Here is a 25,494-nt window from a genome sequence, read left to right as displayed (position 1 = left end):
TTATACATGGTTCACAAATGTGTCTTCAGTTCTTAAACATCACTTTCAAAAAAAAATTAATTCCCACTAGCAGAAAAGAATAAAAAAACTGTACTGTAAATGCACATTCCATCTATACATTAAAATACAGCCATGCATTACAAAAATAGAATATCATTTTCTTAATAATATAATTTAACTACTCCTATGAAATTTAGCAATTCATAGTACTTAGTTTCAAAACTTGGGGGGTAAAACATATATAGTTCATTGTAAGTACATTATCAAAACTGGATAAACCTATTTATTTTGATAGAACGATTGATATAATAAAGTACTATTTACTATAAATAACTATTTAACAAAGAAATAACTACACACAGCCAGGGTAACCCATAGCCCTGCTTCTGAATCATTACCGTGTTAGAAGATGGTCTTAATTTCCAGTGGGGCAAAAACTTACTCACAGGCCAGACAACACGTTTACTTTAGCCCAAAATTCAAAATGACATCCACGCACGTGAACACAATTAAACTTAGCATTTCGCATTTCCTCAGAAATAAATAGGCATTCCGCACTATCCTGCTCATCATATTTCTACTCTTTTATTTACACACAAACACTGGTGGCCTCCCCCGCCCGTCTGTTGCGATGTATTATTTATTAGATGTTCCGCGTGTTAGCATGGCTGCTGGTGGGCCGAGCAGTAAACAGCACGGTGTTAGGCGACATGATTTTGCACTTTGCTCGCAGACCCGAAGAGGCTGATTAGGGCCAAAGCAAGGCGACAAGCTGCCAAACGTCAAGCATGTCCCCTTGTAGCTGGCCTGACAACCACAAATAAAGCCTGATCCATTAAAAACTGGCTGCCAACTTAGACAGAGATTTAACGGGGCTGGATCTTCTAAAGTTAGATAAAACCAATGTGTTGAAGGCTTACGACGGGTTGGGTCATCTGTCTCTCGCTATTTAGATGAGTGGTTACATCAACCTACCCATGGGCCATTGAGAGAGGGCAAGTATGTCCAGCCATCTGTGTATTTGTCTCTCTGTATGTCTGTGTCTCATCTATCAGGAAGCCTTTAGTCACTCAACACAAGAAGCAAAGTTACACATTTCAGCCTCACAAGGATAAACATGAAGCAGCGCATGCCATTGATTATCTTTTAGACATGTCAAAGGAGGATTAGGCTACAGTACATTTTTGTGACTAAATAACAACAACAGAATATCTCAGAGGTAAACAATGAATTAAAACATGTTCCAGTTTTTCCATTGTCTGACAGCCGATCAGACAACTGTGGAGAGGAGTGCACGGATAGGGCACGAAATTCACTTGCCTTATTTAAATATCCAACAATGATCTTGTGGTATTTGAAACAAATTGTGACCCTGGACAACAAATTTTTTAGAAATCAATATTTTTACATCATTTGAAAGCTGAATAATTAAGCTTTCTATTGATGTATGGGTTGTTAGGATATGATAATATCTGGGGGAGATATAACTGTTTACATCTCTGGAATCTGAGGGTGCAGAGGAATCAAAATATTGAGAAAATTGCCTTTGAAGTTGGTAATAAGAGGCCCTGTTACTGGTCATCCACATATTCATGGTAGGAAATTTACTAAATATCTACATGGAACAAGATCTTTACTTAATATCCTTATAATTTTTGGCATAAAAGAAAAATCTATAATTTTGACCCATACAATGTATTTTTGGCTTTTCCTAAAAATGTTCCCGTGCTACTTAAGACTGGTTTTGTGATCCAGGGTCACAATTGTTCAGCATTGGAAAATGTTTATGCGATTATCCTCATTTATCATTACCAATCAATATATACTGGAAATGAGAGGTCTGTACACAGTTTCATAATAAATGGCATTAATGCGAATACTAGCAATTTAGAGGATGCTTAAATAGACAGTCATTTAAAGGTACAGTGTCTAATCTCTCGATTATTAATAGCAATGAAAGGAAAAAAAAATGTTTCCAAGCAGGTTTCCCAAATACTAATAAAATACAAATATAATCGTCTACCACTATTGGGAAAAACATGTAGGCTCTGCCCAGGTCTTTACAAACATTAACAGACTAAAAGATTCGGTAAGACTTTACTTAAAGCCTCTCTGTATAATGCATTATAAAGAGTTATAAAAGGGTAAATTGCATTATAATTCTTCATAATGTGTGTTGTAATGCATTATATGTAGTTGTAAAGAATTATAACCAATTTAAAATATGTAGTGTAACAATGAATTGCTAAGTGTTATAATGTATTAATTGTTATAACAATTATTTATAAGACATTACAATGCATTAAAAGGTGCATTACAAACTACTTTTAGAATGCATTACACATACATGGTTCAAGGAAAGTGTTACCAAAGATTCAAATGATACCAAAAAGAGTATGGGGTCTTTGTTTCTTACAGTAAGTGGGTTATGGTGAGAGTACAATGTGTGTTTGGCAGAGGGCATCAGGGCACAGGGTAACACATCTGTTCGCAAGCTGTGGCATCACCGACAACCTCTGACTGTGTCTGCACCTCAGAGTTGACCACATAAGAGAGTGGTAATAGAAAGAGAGATAAAAGCTGCAGTAACACAGTATATCCAGTTTTACAGAACAACAGTGGCTGCGACTTTGCATCACTCGTGCAGGCAAGTTTACCTTGACAACTCAGACTTGTGACAGCAGATCCTTCACTGAAATCAATTACCTGCTTCTTTCTCTTCCTGGCTCCTTCATCCAAACATACAACACATGAAATTCCTTCTGTTTAGTATTTTCCTATGGTAAACCAAAGCTACACAAAGGTTTACTGTTCAGTTACAAAGGATCTAATTGTTGTCAAGCTCGACCATAAATATGCACACAACCGATCATCACATCCCCATACACATCAGGAGATAGAAAGACTCTCTACACAAGACACACACAAACTTAGAGTTGTGGGGGGTCTGGCCCACAGACAGTTTAAGAAGGCGGGAGGATGCGGTTGGGTGTCACCAGGTTGTCATTAGCTCAACATCTGTAACCATCACACATTCCATCATGTGCCTCAGCGGTGGGGGGGGCGGCACATTTACTGGGCTCTAATTAAACCACACAGACAATCAGCACGGACACCCCCCACCGCTAGGACCCAAGGGGCCACACCTAACGGAAGGTGATGGCCGTGTCTTCATATCTGCTGGTTCCCTATGGTTTCTTAATTGTTTCCATTTCCTCTTGCTTGGGCGCCTTTGGATGCCGGCTCTATGAGTTTTAAAGCTCATGCAATTAGCAATGGTACATGCATTTGCAAAACAACTGCATGAGGACATACGCAGCAGACAAGAACTAGGGCTCAAATTCCCAGCAGAGACTTGTGTCTTTGGGAGAAGTGGCTTTTGTATAATGTTGAGTAGGACTGAATTATCTTGATTTATCTATAGACGTAATATATTCCAGGTTTAAGCTACATGAAAAAGGGAACAATTTAGCTTAATCTTTGTTTTAGATCTTTACGTTGATGAAGGTCTTAAAAGGACGGATTACGCAGAAATGAAAAATCTGTCATTATTTACTCACCTTCACGTCATTCCAGACCCATGTGATTTTCTTTATTTCATCAAAGACAAAAGATTTATGGCAGACTGTTTACTCTTCCATGCAATGAAGAATGATAACCAGGGGTTGTCCTGGTTTTATAATGACCAAAAAAGCTATTAGCATTAGCATTTACAAAACAATTTTGGGTGAGGATACATTTCAATGAGTCAGTCAACTAGAATGCACTTTAAAACACATTCCACATTTTCAAGAGTAAAGATGTAAAGAGTAAAGATGTCTATGCATTTGATGTGATTTTTCTTATTCAAAATTCTCTGATTCACTGTAACGTTTGGCGAATCAAATACATGATACCGTAGAGATGTTGTACTGCAGAGAGGGGTTAAAACAGAATTTAAATGAGATTTCCAATCATCATGCAAAAGGGTGCGATTGGTTAATTTGACATTTGGACTCACAGTCTTTGTGGTTTTAAAGTTGTTATTTTTATTGTACTCTTAATGGGACACCTACTGATCGTAGCCCATTCATTTAGATTGCCTTTAATGAGTAGCTGTATTGGCTAGTTGCTCTTGCTGCGGTCACTAATTACTAAACATTTCTGGAGAGTGTGCTGTTAAAAAAAAAGCTGTCAGAAATATAAATGGTTATTTAACGTTTTAAATTATATTATTCACAGATGCCAACAGGGTCAAGAGAAACTGCAATACACTTCATCCTGTCACATACAGATTTGGAAATGTCTTTCGAAGTATACTGTGTAACGTAATGCCCACAAAATCTTAAGTAAAAAAAAATTCTTAAAGAAGCCTGATCATAAGCCTGTGTGCAGATGACCACAATACTGGCAGGGCAATATAGTGATTTGTTATGTATTTTTGTGTGTATGTCTGACTATATTTAAATACCAGCTACTTTTGAAGGGTGAACTTAGTCATTGTGTTTTTCTCTCAAACAAACCACAAAACCACATATGGGCTCCATAGGGTTATTTATCCTACTGGTCAAGCTGGGTTCGAACCACTAGACACGGAAGGACAAATGTACTGAAGATAATGTACAATACATGCACAGAAAAGCGTGAGTGAATTATACTGAGATTTCGAAATGTCTTGTGATCATTTTACAGGTTTAACATTTGCAGTAAGAGTACTCAGAGTCTTCACATAGGGCGGTGGTACTAAATAGCATCTCTTGTCACTTATCGGATGACACAGCTCAATTGAAAAGTAAAAAAAACCCATTGGCCCTTCACTCCTTGTGAATAAGGTAAGTCTAAGACACCCATCACCACATGCCAGAAGGATACTGTATATCGCCAGTTTAGCCACCGTCCTTACCACTGGAAATGGTTTTCACATCAATAACACAGTGCCAGAGTTCCAGAGGGCCTACTATGTGGTTTGACTGCAAACCTGTTGCACCACGGAAACATTGAATTAGAATTGATCCAGAAAAGTTCACTTGGTGCCGTTCTTTAAATAATACATTTAATTTAACTCAATAAGCAAAAAATCAATTAAAAGTATTCAACCGGAAAAATATGCGGAAACTCATAATGTTATTTTATGGTAACTGGACAATGTCAGTGTCCCCACGTGCATTCAAAGGTCAGTCTGTCAACAGGTGAACTAACAGTCCATCCTAGCTTAAGTTAATGAGAACAAAGTATGACTGGAAAAGGATTTTTATTATACATATCGGGTGTAAAATCTTGTTTTTAAAATGCTGATAGCATTTGTAGCTTCTCAATGTTTATTGAGCGTTCAAAGTTTATCTGTACTGTATGTAATAAGTGCTTGGTCAGTACGGTTTTGCTTTTATTGCTGTATGGAGCAACGTAATGGCGAAGGACACCTCACTTAATAAACATCCTGGTTTATTACTTGCAGTTGCTTCCAGTGTCAATGACTGCAAACTTACCTCTTTCAAACCAAGATAAATGATGGTCATCATGCACAGAAATGATTGTGTCAAATGCATGATCTCAGATCAATTTGATAAATACAAACAATTATCTCTATTGTATTCTACATCATAACAAGATGAAACGCTGCAATCGGACGACTGCTGCTCTACCATAACATAACTTACTTGGGTACACAGAAAATGCAAGAATGAATTTTATGCATATACAATTGTACTAATAGAATTGTTTTATAGGGTCTGCAAATTTAGACCCAAATTCTGAACTGTAAATTACGAAATAAAACTGTCCGTCTCTCATCAGGTGGTCAACCATATGGATCAGTTTGCAGACACCACCCATGGTTTCATAATGTTGCAATATACAATACTACTTTCACAATGTCTCTGGGATCAAATTAAACATGTTTCTATATAACAGAATAGCAGCTCCAGTCCCCGTATAGAAACGGACAATGAGGTATCATAACCGCATTATTAAGACAAACCACATCACCTGTTATTACACAAGTCATATATAATTGGATAAACAATGACCAGACCTCTCTCATAGAGCACAATTAGACATTCGTTTTAGCATGCGAGTCAATGAGGGAACAAGGCAATGAAAATCGATGGGTTTGTTGCTCAGTGCCTGTTGGTCTGCTCCACTACCTGCTAATTTTGTATTAGACCCATAATGTGTAGGATCATGTGCACTATCCACCCCATCTATTGATGATAGTCATATGTCTCATCACAATAAACCAGCGCTGTCATTAAACAAGACACAGCCCAGTCATTTAACAGCACCGATCTGCTGCTTTTTTACGGCGACTGTAAACATAACAAGCGCTTTACAGCATTATTGTTTTTAAACAGACCCTGAAATAAAGGTGATGCTAAAGGTGAACTGAATATTTTATGGATGTCATTTTTGAGATGATGGGTGAGAAAGCTCATTCTCACGCTAGGGCTGTCAAAAAGTGCTGATGAGTTGTGCGTTTAATGATTTTAACAACCTCTTAAAGTGATCAAGGACATGCTACGCAGCCTTATGAGGAACAGCGTTTAATCCACCTCCTCTGTATAAAGGGTATAACAAACATTAACGCCCAAGCTCTGCCCTCACCTGCTATGGCCTTGTGTCTGATGGTAATAAAATAGTCTCAAATGAGGACATTGCCGATACAAAAGTTAATGTCTTTTTTATTATTATAGTAGGTATCAGTGATACGTGGCTCAATAACATTAATGCCTTTTTCAAACAGCTGAACTCGTCGGCCTCCGAAATGTATCTACTATCCAGAACAATTTCTCAATCAAAGCGACATCTATATGAGTGAGGATGGAAATTAAATTTCAATTAAAGATTAGATTTATTGGTCCACTCAAAAGGCCAGAAAACATGGAATTATTTATCAGTGTTTACTATTAATATATTCGTACTATTAAATATGATAACTGTGTTTAAACAGTTATGCCTCATTTGGCCACTTGTTTCCACAATTTGTGATTGATAAGCCTCGTATTCAAACAGAATAGGTTAGCGTTATGTGTGCGATGAAAGTTGTGTGTGTGTGTGTGTGCGCTCTAAAGTCTACATTCGTCACAAATAGGCGCATATTAAAATTCACATAAATAAATGAGTAGCATCAGTGATCAAAAGCTAAATTCAAAAGGAATGTATTAATTCGTATTAAGTAATTCATAACCATTTAAATTAAAAAGGGCAAATTAGGGCTACTAATATTTATGGGAGTATAGACCGAACGACAACCAGGAATGGATAGATGAGTAGGTGAACTGACAGATGAAAGAACAGTGAAAGTAAAACAGTGTGCAGACAGGTGAGATAGAGAGTCTGGCCACCAGACTATTCATTCAGCCGCTCACAAAGCTTGCAAGCTTAGAAGCTCGTTTTTTCAGGCCAGAAACATTAATGGCCATGTCAGAGATGGTTATCTTCATCTCTCTTCATCTTCCTGCAATTGCTTATCTTCATAGATCAGAAAAAGTATTTATGACATCATAAACCTCCACCAGGAACCCCTTTACCGCACCCTCACATTGTCGACTTTCCATTTGTTGCGTTTACTCAAACTGTTTATGGAAACCATTTACCTTGGCTCATTCAAGTCGCAAGAGTTAATTTATTTCCGTGTTGTTTACTCAAAACACAAGGGCTATAGTAAAAGATACACAACCAAATTAAATTAACCATCGAGTCAAGGCATTCACTGGAACCAATATGAGGTTCCATGCACACACACACACACACACACCAAGGCTTTGTTAACCCTAACATTATCTATAAACCCTTAATGTTTCTCCTTCCCTTCACAAGCACATACACGGATATAAGGAATGCATTTCTTGATATGGCAATAGGGAGAAAACGACTATGTATCCATGGTGACAAACCTGATATCTTCACCTTTGACTGTGACTATACAACAGAAAGGTGCCAGAAGCTGAAACTCCAAACACGAAAGATATGTCAAATAAGTTCAACATCAGATTGAAGAGCAGTTTTACGAACATGCGCCTGTGGGAATGAGTTTTCTCCTGGGCACCAAGAGCAAGAATGTCTACTCTTTATGTGGTCAGAAAGATCTCAAGGTCAGCATCATCCAAGCCATTCTTTCTCCTCTGTCCTTTGTGGGCCCTTCTCCGTCCACTATTTATGACCTCGGTTGGCCCGGAGCGCAGGCGCCTGTGTGGGGCCAGTGTGAACTCGGCGTGGTCACCACAGCTTGCCACGCCTGCCCTGCCCCTCTGAGACCAGACAATCAGGGGCCACTGGTCATTGTCACCGGGGTGTGTTGACCGCAAGGGCCATGAAAGCACATGCCTGAGGAAGGCAGCTCACCGCTATCATTTCTGTGCAAATTCTCTCTGTTGTTAACCCATTTTTAGAAAAACAGACGATAATGCTTTGTTGTGAAAGCAATATGAAATAGCTGATAGCTTTGGCCATTATTATTGAACGTTTCTCGTCTTCCAGTCAATCCAGCAGTAAATTATAGGGATTGTGTTGTTTACATGGAAGCATAAGCTTTTGGAAGAGCATTTGGGATATTCGCTGAACTCTGTAATGGAGTGGAACTGGAAAAGCCAGGCTGGATTTTGAGAGGCTGGAGGTTTTTAGGGGAAGTGCATCATTTCAGCATGGCACTGCACACTCCCGTGCACCTAACCGCAGACTGCACGGCCAGTAAGACCAAGGATACTGTAACCATGGTGACCAAACTGGCCCGGGGTAATAGACCCAGGTTAGGGCTTGCTTTACAGTGGTTTTGCGGCATTCTGATTATGGCCACCAAGTGTCACCTTCAATGCCTTTCCCACTGTCTCTTATGAGCCACATGTGCAGAATCACAAACATATCGCAGAAACACTTTCTCAACACATTTTGTAAAACACATTCCAAGGGTCCCCCTATTCTGAACATAGCAATTACTGCTGCTTTTTTACATGGATACATAGTGTATTTTAATTAGTCTATAATTTGACCGCTTGTCGAACTGTTGTGGCTGATACAAAGCTTAGAGACATCAGCAGAACTTCCATTCCATTGAAGGCTACCGATCAAAGCATTCAGCAATGTAGAATAGTACAACTTGAGGGAAAATAACTACAATTACAAAACATGATAAATGAAATAAGCAAAAAATGCCTTTTTTTTCTCTGACTTGAGAGAGCAAGAGAGAGCAGGTGCCAAAGACAGACTTTTCACCTCTTCACGTTCTCTGTAAAACACACTCACAACTCCATCAGTGGTGTGTCTGTCAAGGCTGGTTTCCTGAGCGCTGCTCTGCACTGCTGATGGATCCTTCACAGTACAACACCTCACACTCTGCCAGTAATAATAGACATACACACATTCTGACCTGCACATACACATTTACACATCTGCCTGTGTTGAGTCAGATTCCAGAGCAGTGATGAACTAATAATTAAATCCAAATTGAGCCCAAACTACCTGAATATATACAACCGGGTCCAGATGTCTCAGACCAGTAGTGGAAAATGCTTCTCCTTTGCACTCATCTAATTTTCTCTTGTATGTTCAGTGTTACAATCGGAGTAAAATATTAAAAAAAAAAATGTTTAGTAATTTGCCATTTTGCTATATGACAACATGTGCTCTACAGTTTTTGTAAATCTTGAAGATCCATGTTATTAAGAATATTCAAAAGGCCATACTGGTATATGCTTTAATAAACACATGGAAATTTGACCTTTTGTAAAGACAATAGATTGAACTGTATTAATGCTTGCTTACATTTGATTAGCAACAGAAAAAATCCATATTCAAAACTAATATTTTTTAATTGAGAACATCATTAATAAAAACAGCAACTGTTCATATACTATTTTTGTGTAGTTGACAACATAGGCTACCGTACCTGTGTACTAGGGTGTGAAAAATATATATTCTATATCATTATTAATATTTATATTTGTAACGTAACAATCCAGATTGTTCTTTTTGTTTTTTGCTGTCACACCATAGAACACATTTACATTTTTTTTGTCAACTACCATTTTATAAATTATATATTTACATCAAATTATATAAATATTTTACTTAACATCATATAATATACCACCCAAAATACTCATATATGGACCCAACATTTTTTTTACATTTATGGGACATTAGCAAAAAGATTTGAAAGAGATAACCCCACACTTTTGCTACATTTCTGAGCCATTTCTTTAAATAAATGCTACTTGTTAGTATTTCATATATAACGCAAAAACATTCAAGTCGGGCTTTTATATATCTAAATACTTTTCCTCACTTTCTAATATTATAATACTTTACTCATCATTGTACAGTATAAGGCACACTTTAGCTTGGTCTCTAGCTCCCTCTAGAGATTACAAACAAAACAGTTCATGACAGAGAGCCACTGACCAATCCAAATCCACAAAATGTATACCTCCATGACATCAATGTGACTCTTTGATAAACCAGATGAAATCTCATCTGTTTGCCGTTTACTGTTGTGTACTTCATTTGCTAAGATTACAGTGCTTCCCGTCCACCCACCAACAGCTCCATACAAACATACGATTCACTTCACACATATAATTACTATTGTCTTTCCTGGTTCAGATAAACTAGCGCCTTGCACTTGTAAACAATAGAGCCTTTGTGAAGAATGCTGCACGTAAATGAGAGACTACCAAAAACGAGGATCAAAAGACAGGATCTAGTGGTAGAGATGAGTTATTAATCACTTCATGATGTTTAGCTATACAAAGGTAACAGCAAAATGCTGTTATACAAATATTTGAGCATATGTAGTCATACATGGTATACAGTAGACTACAGACATGCATTGAAACACAAAACAAAAATGTCACCGTCAGATTTCTCATGATGGCTTATGGCTCTGAAAATGTACACATTATCTAACATGTACTATATACACAATATTTGTGTTTGTATTGTGATGGAGTAGCGCCTGGTGCAGTGATATTTTGGGGTTTTGTGGTCCACTCCCTTTCTCCAGTGTCAGTCTGATTCAAATCAAGAAAAGCTTTATTAGCATGACGACGGTGCCAGCCGAGTGAGGTCACTCTAAATAGTTCCAAATAACGGTCATAGGCAGAACAAACACAAGCTGCTCTCACTCAGATGCTCACATGGCCTTTTCATTAGTGGCCTGTGTCAGTTTTTGGAGGAACACACTGGGACTGAAAGCACTGTAAGGGTTAAAGGGCTTCTTGCCAGACTCTGATGCCGGGCTGCACTGAGAGGACCAACACTGGTCTGACACTGAGAAAGTTAAGTCTTATATTTAGCAGGGACTGCTGATATAACCTGTTCTAAACCCTCAAGTCCTTTTGTCAATTAAGTGAAGCTTGTTCCGGTTAGTGTAATTAATTTAATCATGAAGTGTTCGCCCAGAATGTAATTTCAGACCAAGGAGCACTGCCAGAAGTTTAACCCTGCTGGGAAATTCAACTTAAGCTGGGTATTAAAACAGTTTGTAGCTGTGACAAGCAGGACTATGATGCCAGATCTAAAGGGCAGTTTATCCCAAAATAAAAAAAAGAATTCTCTCACCATTTGTTATGTTGTTCAAACAAGTGTATGACTTTTTTCTGTGTAATACAGCAGATATTTTGAAAAATGTGTCATTGTGTCCATTCAAAGGAAGTCAATAGGGGCCCATTTTGTTTGGTCATTCTTCAAAATATCTTCTTTTATGTTCTGCAAAAGAAACATATAAATGTGTGTACATGAAGACTTTTATTTTTGAATAAAACTGTACCTAAAGTTTGGCAACATTGTTCCAAAACTGCACAAAAACCATATAATAAACAGGGTACCCCCGGTTTTAGTAGCCCACCAGTTTTAGTAGCAACTGTAAAGAAGTTCCACCACACATGCATCTACCAACATAAGCTGAATTTTCAAGCAAATGCTCTCCTGTTCTACACAAAGGGATAACTCCATATGTCTGATTAGGGCACATGGGATTGAGTAGCAAGAGAGTGGGTTAATGCAGTCTTTCTGAATCAGACACTGGTGTGAGCAGTGTGGCGTGCAGTGCTACACAAACATATGAACATGAACCACTTCCTTATCTTTGACTCTATCTATGTGATCAGTGAAGGGGGGAAGAGGGGGAGAAAGAGAGAGATGGAACGAATGACACATACATAGACCTTTACCCCTCTAATGCAGGGTTCTGTTACCAATGAGAGGAGGCAAAGCATGGCTGGAAGAATGAATGTGTGTAAGGGCATCCGTATAAAACTATACATGCATACAGAAGTATGTACTGGTTGCCCTGTGGGTGAGCATGTATTTGGGTAGTTGACAAATACAATGTATACCACACGTGTCCTATGGTGTGAAAATGTATAAAACATGTATGAATGTATGAAACCAAATGTAAATATATTATTAACATTTATTTTTAGAATATAAAATAACAATGAAGATAAATAGTATGCAGATTTTTGTTGTCACACCATATAGGACAAATGCATCAACTATGCATCTGTTTGTCGATGATCTGTAGTGTCTCCAAGAATGCAATTTGGTCCAAGTATTGGAATTGTACAGAAACACTGTGTGCTTAGTTGAGGTCAGTTGTCTTTGTAAATCGAATGACCAGGCCAAGACGGGATCTCTGGCATTTTGTGCCGGTTTCAGGAAAAACTCAATTTAATGATGAATTAAGAAATAAACAGATTCAATTCAATAATTACGTTGAGCAAAAGAAGACAAAAATGTAATAAATGAACAAACAAAAGAAACCTTGTTCAAAAACGGGTGTTTGAGCTGTGGAAATTCGCGAATTTCTGTGGGCGCAGATTCCGTGTGGGCCGGCTAATGACTCACCAACTGTGTAATAACCACAACTCAACAAAAAGTGGATATGAGAATACAAAAGCCGACCACTGAATAAATGGAATCATTGTTAGAGAGCGAATAAAAAATAAGAGAGCGTCAATTCTGGATATCAAGATGGCAAGACGGTGAAATATTCGGAAGGTACAGACAAAAACGCACAAAAACATTGGTAAAGAGAGAGACAGACGAAAGAGAGAGAGAGAGGAAGAGACACATGTGTTATTTATTTCTCGGGTAAACAGAATTCAAGGCAGACATAATCAATTGGAAACTCCAGATTGTAAATAGGCAGCTCTAATAGTCTAAACACTGGGTGCTATGGTTACACAAGCACATCAGCGGTGGTTAACGTCGGGAGAGACCAGCAGGGCAGCCACCCTTATTTACCAATAAAGAGCCCTGATGATAAGATAAACATATAAGAGACAGAAGCATGGGGAGGGAGGGGGGAGGAAAGGAGAAAGGGCAGAGCTTTCATCCTCTATTTGGGGCTGCAGAAGTGAGCTAGGAGCGAGGAGGCCCGTGTCAAAAACCATCAGGGTGATGCACGCTGTGACCCAACGACCCCACACGCAGTCACTCCCACATGGATACGTGAGCGCACGAGCTGCTTGTAGGCCTCCGAAGGGCCCCTGTCTCGGCGGACGAACTGTGATCTCAACAGGGGCTTTGAATTAAACACAGATAAGACCAGAGCCCAGCGTTGTTGGTGGTCAAACGGTTGTCTACCAGCACTCTGTTAGGAAAGGTGTCCGTCTCGCCAGTTCTCATCCCTTACTGCGCAAACAATTAAATTGTTTTTCAAACAGATAATCTAAATCCAAACAGATAAATATCTGTATGACTTTTGATCTAAACAACCTCTGTCTGGCCTGAATGGGGGATAAATACACAACAAAATCGTTGTACTCTGGGTAAATACAAGTCAAACTCTATTGACGGTCACAGAAAATACGCCGGTTTGTAAAACAAAGACATGCATACGCACTCACATTGAAAGTCCCACGATAAGCTTTAAATTAAATGCTGTTTATTTAAAAATGTGTGTAATGTCACAGGTATTCTCGATAGATCTTAATCTGTTTTTAGCGTTCCTAAACAAAACAGCCGAAGAAGGTGGTTTACTGACCACCGTGCTAGATCAGCCGATCACCAGCTTGCCCAGACTCCAGGTAAACCACCTAAGACCAGCACATCAACGTAGGCCGGTTCAAGCTATGTTTTGAAGAAAAATAAAGAGTCTAAAAACAAGTGATGCTGGGGAAGGTCAAAGGGACACCGCCTGGGTTCAGCTTTGCCATTTGTCTCTGTACTGACTGATGACAGCAACCATTAATTGCTGGTGTTGTGTTTGTTCAACCCGCCACTTATTTTGCCCTTCTTACTGTGGAATGCGGATCTGTGCAGCAGTGAGAGAGAATGCAGCCACGTCTGAGAAAGATGAAGCTGGAGAGAGGATCGGTGGTGGAGAGGTAATGAGAGAGCCATGAAAAGCCTGTGTTTAACAGCCAACCGCACGAGGCAGTGCTCCTAAACACCAGACACTCCGTCTGCTCTGAACCAAAAGCAAGCAGTGATGGGTTACACTCACACCTGTGCGTGTATGTTTGTGTGTATTAATAACAATGTGCCTATTAATACACCAGAATAACAACTAATTAAAGAAATAATAATTAGGAGAAATAAAGGAAAACATAAAATTCTTGACAAACAGTAAGCGGTCTATTATTATGGAATCTGAATGAGAAGCTTCCGAGACCATATTAAATATTGACTTTTAATCAACAGACCTTTGTGTCTTTGGACAAACCTGAGCAATTTTTTTTTCAACACAATTTAAATTGATTTACAAACTCAATGCATTATTGTATCATATATCACATTATTTAGCAAGGTATGGCATATTCTACTTACTCACCCATGATTTTCCACACAGATATGACATGTTAGCAAATCTCTCAATTTGCCCTTTCTTTAATCTCAATGCTATCTAAAAAAAGTTTTAGATGTTAAAGAGAAGAGCCAGATGTCATTTTTCTTTCCAATAGATTTTTTCTAATTATTCGAAGAGCATTTTTTATGAATACACACTTTCTAATTTAGAGCAGGAAGCAGGAGAGAAAGAGCAATACTGTATGGCTCGGACATAAGTGGCATATAGCTTTCATGATGTTTTATACACTTTGTTTGTCCTGTGTCTTTTAAGCATTTCTAAAATGACTCTCATTTTACTTTAAAACACATAAGTGAGCCTATTTTCACAAATTTCCTGTGCTTTCTATCTCTCTTCATCTTGCACAAGGTGAAATGGAGACATTGAGCTAAAAGCTCCAGTGGGAGAGATTGATCTACTAAACAATTCAACACAGCGCGGGCACAGCAGGAGGGCTCTGTCAGTCACTCCCCTTTGCCCGTGGTGAATGTACATCTAGGCGATGTTCGTGTATTGTATTGTTACTAATGGATCTATATAAAACAATAAATAATCCGTAGTGAAAACCGAATTTGCTATAATGTGTTTGAGAAACCTTTATTTAAGGCCAAGAATAATCTAAATCCTGAGGCTACTTAACAAAAATACACTGCGATTATATTTGCAATATGCTAAATTGGTCTTCTAAATTGGAGTAACTAGTTTTGTACTCAATTAACTTTAATTGTGCAGAAATAGTGCTGAAGTCCAACTAACACCGTGTCTACACCGGATGCAGCCGCCAAATCCAGTGTGGACAAAATTTAGAATTCTAATGCGTTCTATTGTCCTTTGTCTTGCCGCATCGCATCCTGTGTAGGCACAATGTAAAGATATATTTAAATGTATTTGATAGTGCTAAAGTGGAAATCTTGCTAGTATACGTCAGGTACATTTTAAATATCTTCCATTAAAAGGCTGTACAAAAAAGGGTGGTCTGGGGAGGGCCATTCTCTGTGGGTCTTACAGACCTCCTATACAAAAATTTCTGAACAGTTTGTCTAAAATACAAAACAAACATATTGGCACTAATTGTGATTGCAGCAAATTGGTCCAGCCCTTTCGATACTTAACAGTACTTATAGTAAAGTATCCACCGTATGTAGTATGCACAGTATATCAAACAACTACTGCCGCTTTAAATACCATATCCCACAATGCAATGCAACATATACCATTTCCTAAACCAATTAACTATATCACAGTATATTGATCGCAAATCATTACACTTTATATGATCTTTATGCAAGTTTTCTACAAAGATGGTAACTGTCTAAAGGGCAGAAACAAGGGATGTGACAGCAATGCATCCTACAGGTACTACGGTTTTACCAATCCTTACTGCATTCTGTTTAACATACTACTAAAATAGTATGCAACAAGCAGTATGCTAGTATTCCATTTCAAACTAAGTCCACGTTGCACTAACATGCTTTTACCTACATGTGAACCTGTGGTTCTATTGCTTTGTACTGAGAAATGCCATAGCTGTGCAGTAAGCCCTGCAAATTAGCCAAACCTCACCCTGCTTCTCTCAAAATGTCCTGTGTTTAAACAAGAAGCACTGGCTGGCCCCTCTTTCCCGTACACTTACCGACTGCTCCAAACGTTTCACATTCAACATCATGTACACATAAACATTCATATTTCCCCCTTGAACACACACACACATAAACACAGTATGGCAGTTATATTTGGGTGCTTCACATTGTGCAGACCGCACACTGTCAAAGAGTGAAATGAATGGCTGTTTATATTAGAGCCCTAGTTTAATGAATTAACCAGCTGCCTGGCCGTGTCAAACCAGAGACTCATACAGAACAGACACCCTGGGCCGAGCCCCTTCACCTCTCCTCTCTCTCCCTGCAGACAGTAGCACACCGTGATTGCGTCCTCGGGGACCAGAGAGAACAAGATGCCCAACGCCCCTTTGAGGATTCACGTTCATAAAGGCGAGGGCATCTGGCAAAGTGTTGCCCCCCATCACTACTGCTGCTTTCTCTCTGTCTGCCTCGGAGCCTGCCTCCATTTTTCAGGAATTGGCACGTTTAAACAAATGGCAAAAATATGTATTCAAGCAGTGGGGGTCCCAAGGCTGGCTCTGCTCATTGCACCAAATTTAGGTATTTTCTATTTCCCACAAATCTGCGCTTTTATTAAGATGACTTTGCCACATTAATAATTCCCATCCCTAAGCAATTCACTTCCATCTTCTCTATAAAAACCCATGATAAATATCCATGGTAAGGGCGTGTGTGCAGATTGGCGGTGGTGGTTGTTACAGGCGGCTTTAGGGAGGGGAACTTCATCCACCGCCTCAGGACAGACCAGAGGAAACAGATGTGACCCACTGGAATGATGAGATGTTTCAAAAGAGAGATTGTCAAGTAAATTATTCCTTAAAACACTTGAATAAATGTCAGATATCATGTTGGTTTCTAAACTTTTTTGCCCCATCATTGAAGTATGCCTTCACCACCAAACCAGAAATGTGCATTTATATATATTATGCTGAATGTCTTTTAGAAATCATCATTGTTAATACAATATATAATTTTACTAATCATAAAAACAAAATCCAATCTAACTGAAATATCCTACACATATTTCACAATCACAACTGATTTAAACTTCTGAGGAATAGCAAATATGCTATGAATAACAAAACAAGAGAAAATGTATTACATTTTAAATCCTATGACAGCCCCAGACTTTAAAATCACAATTTATGTTTTATAAATACCACTTCGCAAGAGGTACACACTGGTCCAGCAGCATTTTACATAAATACATCTTAAATATACAGTATTCGTTTAACATTTTGACTCAGTTATAAACGTCCTGTTGGTTGTATTCTGTTCAAACATTTGAGGAGTGTTGAAAAACTAAAAACAGGAAGTTATTCCAGACCAGCACTGATCCAGCGTTGTTTATATGTTTTTCGAAGTGGTCTATAGATTTAAGAAATCAAAACAGAATGCATCTGCCCAAAACACATATGTATTTTGAACCTTCATTTCATCTGAAATATTACATGTAAATTGCTCAGGCTCTCGACCATTTTCAGTAGCCATCCATATTTTATCTCCACCAAGAACACACGCTTGTCTACCAAATGCATCTCCAGCATTTACGCGCTGCAGCATCTCAAGCATTTATCTAAATGACCGATAATAGCCAGTTACTACATTTAAATCTTTCTGTTCAGTCTCCTTTGTTTTTCTTTCACAGTGTCTCTCTGTACTCCTGCCCTTTCTTTCCGCCTCTGCAGACTCATGCAGGGCCTGGTTTCCTTAGTCCTGTTGGGCTTTGTGTGGTCCAGAGTGGCATATGCATGTGTGTGTGTGTTTGGGAGGGGGCTGAGATTGCTGTAATTACCCAGACTTACCTGTTCATTAAGCGCACAGTTGGACCCCCGCTCATAAGCATTTAGAAACCAATTGAAGCGACACGGGCCATTAACAACTCCTGTAATACAAGAGATGGAGAGCGGAGAAGAAAAAACGAAAAGGAGTCAACATAATGATGAAAGATAAATGGCATGAAGACATTGTGTGCTAATCACGCAGGCCTCTTCTACATCCCAGCAAGTGATGCTGGATGCAGAAGAGAAAGTAAAGATGGTGCATAGACAGGGCGAGAAGAGCAGAGCAGAGCGAGCGGAGCAGAGCAGAGCAGAGCAGAGCAGAGCAGAGCAGAGCAGAGCAGAGAGAGCTCAAATCTATGAGAAGTAACACAAGCGAGTGGCCAAAAAAGAAGAAAAGGTAAATGACAGGAGGATAATGAAACTTGCAGGAGGAAGCTGATGTGTGTGAATGAGAGTGATTATGACACAATGCCTCTCGGTGTGCCGTCTGATTACACAGGTATCCTCTCATCAGTAGGGGGTGTAGCTCAGCCCACAGGGCCAGCAGAGGGGGGCTCACTTTCACACATATGATACCGAGAGACAATTACACTATTCCTTCTTCAAACAACTAGCAACTCAACCCTTAAACGCTTAAACAATAGGCAATGATTTCATACTTCACAGACAGCCACATGGAATCATTTCTCTTATCTAAAAGCTTTAAAAATATATATATATACCTTCTTAGCTTTGTCTACTGTCTTATAGAGGTCAACTGTCAGCCAGTTTCAACTTTGCATGAAATAATACAAAGTGCTTGGATGAGGGCTGGGACTAAAGAACTAGCCAGGGATAATTCCAGGATGATAAAAACAGTATTTGCAGATTCCACTCTGTCTGAATTAGCGTACAGCAAAAAAGCTATAAAAATGTACTCAAAAACTAATTTGCATAGTTATTAATACCTTCCATTTATTAATAAACTAGGTAGATACAGAGACAGAAAAAAGCAATAGAAAAGGAAATTATAGCAGAGGAATATTTTCAATGAGAGGTGCAGATGAACCTTCACAATCCCAAAACACTGCCATAAATCGGCAAAAGGGAATATGATAAAAGTGTAATTATGAGGACTGTGTGCAAAAACCCATCCCATGCCACCCTAAAGAACATTGTCTGTTTCTTACCCCAAGGTGGCGGGGGAACGATGTCAGCACCTTTTCTTCCTTAATTTGGCAGCAGGTCCACAAGTCGAATGGCCTTCTGGAAATGTCCCTGTGCTCCCCGCCAGTCCATCCTTGATGCTTTGATCCTATTGTGATTCTGTCAAAACCAGGTCATGACATATATGACAATAATGAACTCCATCATGACATTTATCGAAACGCACAAGTATAGGACAATACATAATCCAATTGACTGCATATGATAGTTCTTCAGTTTCAATTTAAAAAAAAATCCCCCAAAGGACGTTGATGAAAGTAAAAAAACATAATTTATATGTAGGAAAGCAAGGCTGTTGATAATGTGTCACAGCTTAGAGAGGAAACGCAACATGGTGGAAAGAAACTTTATATGACAAACTTTTCAATCACGCTTCATCAGTCCTCCTGTGCCATCTTTAATACGTCTCAGATAATGGCCTTGGTAATTGGTCACAGCGCGCTAGATTGGGAGGAAACATGCCGCGCTATTGTCCCCGTCCCTTTTGTTGTGGTTAAAAAGAGGGGAAAAATAAGATGCAATTTAGACACTTTTAAGAGGTGATCATTTCTCGCGCTTTTTTCCTCTTCTCCGCCAAAATCACAGTGAAATTGCTGCCTCAGGAAGACTGTAATTAAACTTAAAGTGGCTCTCCTCTGAGGCGCACGCCAAGCTAAAATTAACAGGGCCCTATTAGCGTCGAGAAGCGCAACTCCATCGCTGGCGAGCGCCTTTGGTTAAAAAAACGTCCCGGTGATGTGATTTGCGGTGAGAATCCCGACAATAACACGAAACGCTCAAACTGCTAATGGGTAAGTTAACGTTAGCTGTTTTGACGCTAGCTGTGTCAAGGATTTGATTGCCATCACTGCTGTTAAGTAAAAGTCGCCCATTAAGCGTAACGGTTGCTTAACTTTTCTTCGAGGTCGACAATACGTGCGAATCTCCGAGGTTGTCAAAATAATTCACACAAAACTAAAGTTCTGTCATAACTTACCCTTATTGTAAACCTAGACGATTGATATATAAAATTGTCTTCACTTTATCGTATACAGGATACAGCTTTTGAACGGGCAGCAGTTACCCCAAGTGTGTAAATAACTCTTCTGAAACGAAACAATATCGTAAAAAAACTAATTTTTAGCTAATTTTACGAAAACTAAGTAGAATATTAAATGTTAAAAATTACAAGATGGCTGACTGTCGGTTTGTCAGCCGCTTTAAATCTAATTGGTTCTTGCGTGTCTCGTGACCGCGAAATATATCACAGCAAGAGCCATTCGCTGATCTGAGGTGAATTGCAGGTATGATTCGCAGAGTGTACACCGAAAATATGAAGATTTGATGCAGCCATTGCTCCTAATTTATTTTTGACACCTGTGTCCACTTCGTGGGTATTTAAGAGCTTCAGTATGTCTATAAAAAGTACTCGTGGCCTCCCCTCATTCTGAAGCGCAGGAGGCAGATCTGCGCATGCTCCTGATACAAACCCGCATATGGCAGATGTTCGCTATATCAAATTAAGAATCTGTCAGATTGTCTTTTTTAATTTGTTATATTTATTTTATAGATTTTCTAAATACAGCCCTAGTAGGATTTGACTTTTCCATAGGGCACCAGAGAGAGGATATTCACGTTTCTACTATTGCTCTGCAGTTGTGTGTCATTGTCTCCACCATGAGGTGAGGTTGCTAACAACATGTTGTGTGCTCGTCCATTTAAATGTGAATTCATGCACTGTTCAGCTGTATTGATATATTAGGATGATTAAAAAAAGAGTAAAAACGTCTCCCTCTGCTGGACAACTTGGGGCATTTATGATTACATTTACATTTAGGCATTTGGCAGACGCTTTTATCCAAAGCGACTTACATTGCTTTATCCTATACATTTTACATTGGTATTTGCAATCCCCTGGGATCGAACCCACAACCTTGCATTGTTAACGCAATGCTCTTACCACTGAGCTACTGATACAGTTGCATCATAAAAATGATCATGATAAATGTATTTTAAACAATTAGATCCAACTTATGTCATTAAGAGCTATTGATAAGAGACAAAAGATAGTAAGGTAAGCCACAGTCAGTAAAAGATAGCTTTATTTAGTCCGGGGCACATCTGTGTTACATCAACTTGATAATGTTATAAAAAAAACAATCGACGATTTGAAATAAAAGCAATGTTGCTTTGAAATTTGCTCTGTTCAGCGCACACTTGTCACTTTTAATAAATACTCTGTTTATACAAGAACATCAATTGCTAACAAGTATGCAAAAAAAACATTATTTTAAAAGTTAGAGGAACAACAAACACAGAGGACAGTAACCACACATATAAAAAGCAGAAACAGCTAATTTAAGACAGCTGGATTAATGCTTCTCATTAGACTAGTCATTATGTTTAATGTCAAACGTCAATGTAATATTGCACCATCTAAGATGTTGACTACTACCTAATACTGCAGCAATCAATGGACTGGTTCAAATAGATTCCTCTGTTTAGTTTAAAGTGCAGCTCACTGGGGTTTGTTTTGTTTGTCATTGACCCTTGAGGATATGACACACCGAACTTGCTTTTAAGAATAATTGTACCTGTCTAAACTGAAACTCATTTCACCTCTATGATTAGTCTCAAGAGCCATCAAAACTGGAATGTGAAGCTAATACTGTGAATGTGTACGTTTATAGTTTTTGGCCCCTTTACAGGTACACAGATCCTCTGGGTGCTTGTCCAAGGGTTGGTGTAACGGTAACATGTCTTGCATACGTTTGCACACATTATTTTAAAGGGGACACTTGTGCTTGCCAGGTTTGCAATGGAAACTTAGTTTTAAGCTATATCGTCTAAAGTTAGTGGGTGCTTTTCTCCTCAGCAAATGTTTTGTTATTTAAGGAACACTTATCAGCACATCCAGTTCAGATATGTACCGTACACCTTCAGTCGCAGAACAACCCCTAGGCAAAAAACTGGGACAAATTTTAGGAACACACAGGTCCAGGAGAGCATACAACATTATGGCCCCTCTCTCAACAGCTCTGATCCTCTGTGATAAAGAAATGACAAGACAAAGACGGACAAATGAACATTACAATTAAAATCACATAAAAAGGTTTAAAATTATATTTAAAACAGTGTGTAAAAGGTTGCGGAGACGACACAAGACAACAGAAAGTGAAAATGTTATGCCTTGTCTTTTTCATTCAATTTTACACGTATTATATGAACTGTTTTGAATCTATAATTCACAACATATATGATCATTTGGTATTCACATCAAAATGAAACATTTCACTTTCTTAACAAAAGAGTTTGACATCAACCAATAGTAGGGTTATTCATTTAAACACAATCACATGAACACCTCAGGCGACTGAGATTGGTCACATTCAGAACATGTACCTTTGAAATGTCTTAAAAGCATTTACATTAGCACCCTCACGTTCGTACACACTCTGTACTAATATGCACACTTCTATGTCTATCATAAGACAAAATATATATTTTATATTATATCTCACAAGTCTATTCTGTTACTCTTATGGAAAGAAAAGGTGCAAACATCAAGAATGCTAAAAACTAGTCTATTGTAAGTGTAACAGCAGTAGACACAATATTGCCACTGTCTTCCTTGTCTATCACGACACTGTCAAGTGTTACATAACGCAATATAAGACATTAGTTAAAATTTGATCCTCTTGAGTCCCCCCTTGAGCTAAGTTTTTGAATCAGTTAGTTTTTGATCAAAGAACAGGCAGTAATTCTTGTCATGTTAAGTACCACTTTGGCGATTTTCTCACAATATAGCGAAGACCATTCCAGTGGATTCAATTTCCCATAATTCTGAAGCAATGCAAGCCAAGGAATCTGTGTAGGAAATAATGTTGACCTCTTGACCCATAATGTAAATCAAATTGCGTGTGTGTCACATTTGTTCCCCAAACAATCCCAGGAATGCTTGCTTGATGGGATACATGGCAAAGTCTTCCGCACGGATAAAAAACTATGTGGTGTAACCAAAGCTTGTTATCCCATAGAGGACGTGAGAACCGGCTCAGTTAACATTGTGATGGAGCGCTGAGCTGTGTTTGAACAAAGCCTACTTGTGTTCCTTCTGCATTCTTAATGAGCTGAAGACGAACAGCGTCACGTCCCTGCAGGTAGCTGAAGATGGAAGATGAAGATTTGGTTTCCTCAGACGTAGAGGCGTTGGGTATGTCTCGTACACACTGGATAGGGCTTGGGGGGCAGTCAATCGGAGTGATGGCATAGAGGGAGATGAAGCCCGAAGGCGAGGCAGAGTGACATCACACTCTTAGTTGAACGCTTTAAAGTGGAGTATTGGAAATGTGTTCAGGCTAACCTGAGGGAAAAAAATCTCACACTTTGATGGTGTGGTTGTCAACTCTGTTCTGTAGTCAACACTATTGTTTATATTAAGAAATTTCTTTAAAATTATGAATCATTTAAACAATTTTCATTTTGAAAGAATGTTTCTCTCCAACAAGCAAATGGCAAGGAGTAACAAAGTTAGTTCAATCATTCCATTAAAAGATTTCCATGCCGCTTGTCATTTTTGATAAATTACAAAGGAATTTGTTTTAATTCCTCTCGTGTCCTTCATTTAGTATGTCTTGTATAGAACATTCCTTGATTTTGTCCTTAACTGACACCTACTGGCCAACGCTGTGCTCGAAAAACAAGCAATGCAATAAACAAAGGACAGATGTCCTTTACTACTGTCTGTCCATCTGAGACGTACACAGCTGGTCATCTGTCGGCCCAACAATCCGTCCATTTAGAAATTCATGTACTCATTCCTCCATGAATAAATACTCTTGGAATACTTCAGCATGTCTCTGTGGCTCAGATGCGACCGTTGCCATGGCTACTGCCGCGTCGGGTGGACAAGCCATGGGAGGTATACTGACCATCAGAGGTCGATGTCAGGCCACACGCCTCACAGGCTAACGCCAGCTGCCTCAAAGTGTCCAAAGCATCAATCTTAGCACTGCGCAGGAGATCGCACTGCCCCTAAAACAAAGAAATATGAATGATCGTTCAGAATTCTTCCATGAGTCATTTCATGACTTTCATCTGGTGACGTCACATGTCAGAGAGCAAAGTAATACATTCACATTTAGCTGACAGCAAGTATGCATTCTGTCTGTGAGCTGTTTACATAGCAAAATCTGCAGAAAGGGTTACCAACAAAAGTCATTTACAGTTTTATAATCATACCCAAACCTTACAAAAATAAGTATTCTTCAAGTTCAATTCTTACAAGTATACTTACAGTAAGTAAAGTTCAAATATATTTTGGGGTAGACTTCATGTAGTAAGTATAATGATAATATAAATATTCTAGTAGTGTACTTATAAGTGAACTATTTCAATACTTCTTGGAACAAAATTCCTTCTTTAGTTAATATAAGTATATTTTTAATTATACTTTAAATGTAACAGTAGTCAACTCTTGAGTACACAACTAGTTTACAACTATGCTTTTCATTGGAATGGCAAGTATACTGAACTTATAGTTATAGTAATAGTTTAGTAGTTTAATACTAGTTGAACCACACTTTTAGTTAATGAAAGTAAACTTTGAATATTCTCTAGTTAAGTAGTTGTGCAAGTATACTAAGTTTTCATAAAGCGAAATTAACACCATACTTATAGTTTACACTTTGTACTTTATTTTGCACATTAAACACTACTAGCTTTCAATCTATTCTAGGTATTATTGTTTTTAACTTTAAATCAGTACATTTAGATGTATATTTCAGGTATAACTTAGTATTGGACAAATTATACTGTACCTAGACTTATCTGACAGTATACAGTACGCCAAGTAAACCTAAGAGTAATTGTATGTACATTTCTAAGAAGTACATAAAAGGTCGGCTGAAACTATTTTCTGTTTTTAGTTTAAAAGAAGTATAATAATGACACACTAGAATAAACATTTTGAATAGAAACAGCGGCTAGTAGCAACAAAATAAAAGCTACAAAAAATGTTGTATTACTGCAGTTATTTATGAACCAATGCAAAAAATTACTGAAACCTAATGTTTTTCTAAAGGAAATAGACTTCCACATGCTTTCAACTAAAAAAATGTGTAAACATCAAATTGAACTA

The 25,494-nt window shown here is 38.4% G+C and overlaps 1 protein-coding gene and 1 long non-coding RNA gene across 4 annotated transcripts in view; both read right to left on the bottom strand.

The window, feature by feature from the left end:
* LOC130427591 (uncharacterized) overlaps positions 1–20,550 on the bottom strand; it is a 94,856-nt gene extending 74,306 nt beyond the window's left edge. For both annotated transcript variants that reach the window (XR_008907321.1, XR_008907320.1), the window contains exons 1-3: positions 20,353–20,550; positions 19,340–19,475; positions 18,192–18,271 (exon numbers count right to left, since the gene is read on the bottom strand). This is a non-coding gene — a long non-coding RNA (uncharacterized LOC130427591). The remainder of the gene's footprint in view (positions 1–18,191; positions 18,272–19,339; positions 19,476–20,352) is intronic.
* An 889-nt stretch (positions 20,551–21,439) lies between these two features.
* Positions 21,440–25,494, bottom strand: part of plcl1 (phospholipase C like 1) — a 51,046-nt gene continuing 46,991 nt past the window's right edge. For both annotated transcript variants that reach the window (XM_056754886.1, XM_056754887.1), the window contains exon 8: positions 21,440–24,389. In XM_056754886.1, coding sequence (XP_056610864.1) covers positions 24,222–24,389 — 168 coding nt within the window. In that variant the 3' untranslated portion in view covers positions 21,440–24,221. The remainder of the gene's footprint in view (positions 24,390–25,494) is intronic.

Source organism: Triplophysa dalaica, chromosome 8, assembly GCF_015846415.1.
Source record: "Triplophysa dalaica isolate WHDGS20190420 chromosome 8, ASM1584641v1, whole genome shotgun sequence".
Taxonomy (NCBI): Eukaryota; Metazoa; Chordata; class Actinopteri; order Cypriniformes; family Nemacheilidae; genus Triplophysa; species Triplophysa dalaica.
Note: the sequence above shows the minus strand (reverse complement) of the source record. Positions and strands in the feature narration are given on the sequence as shown.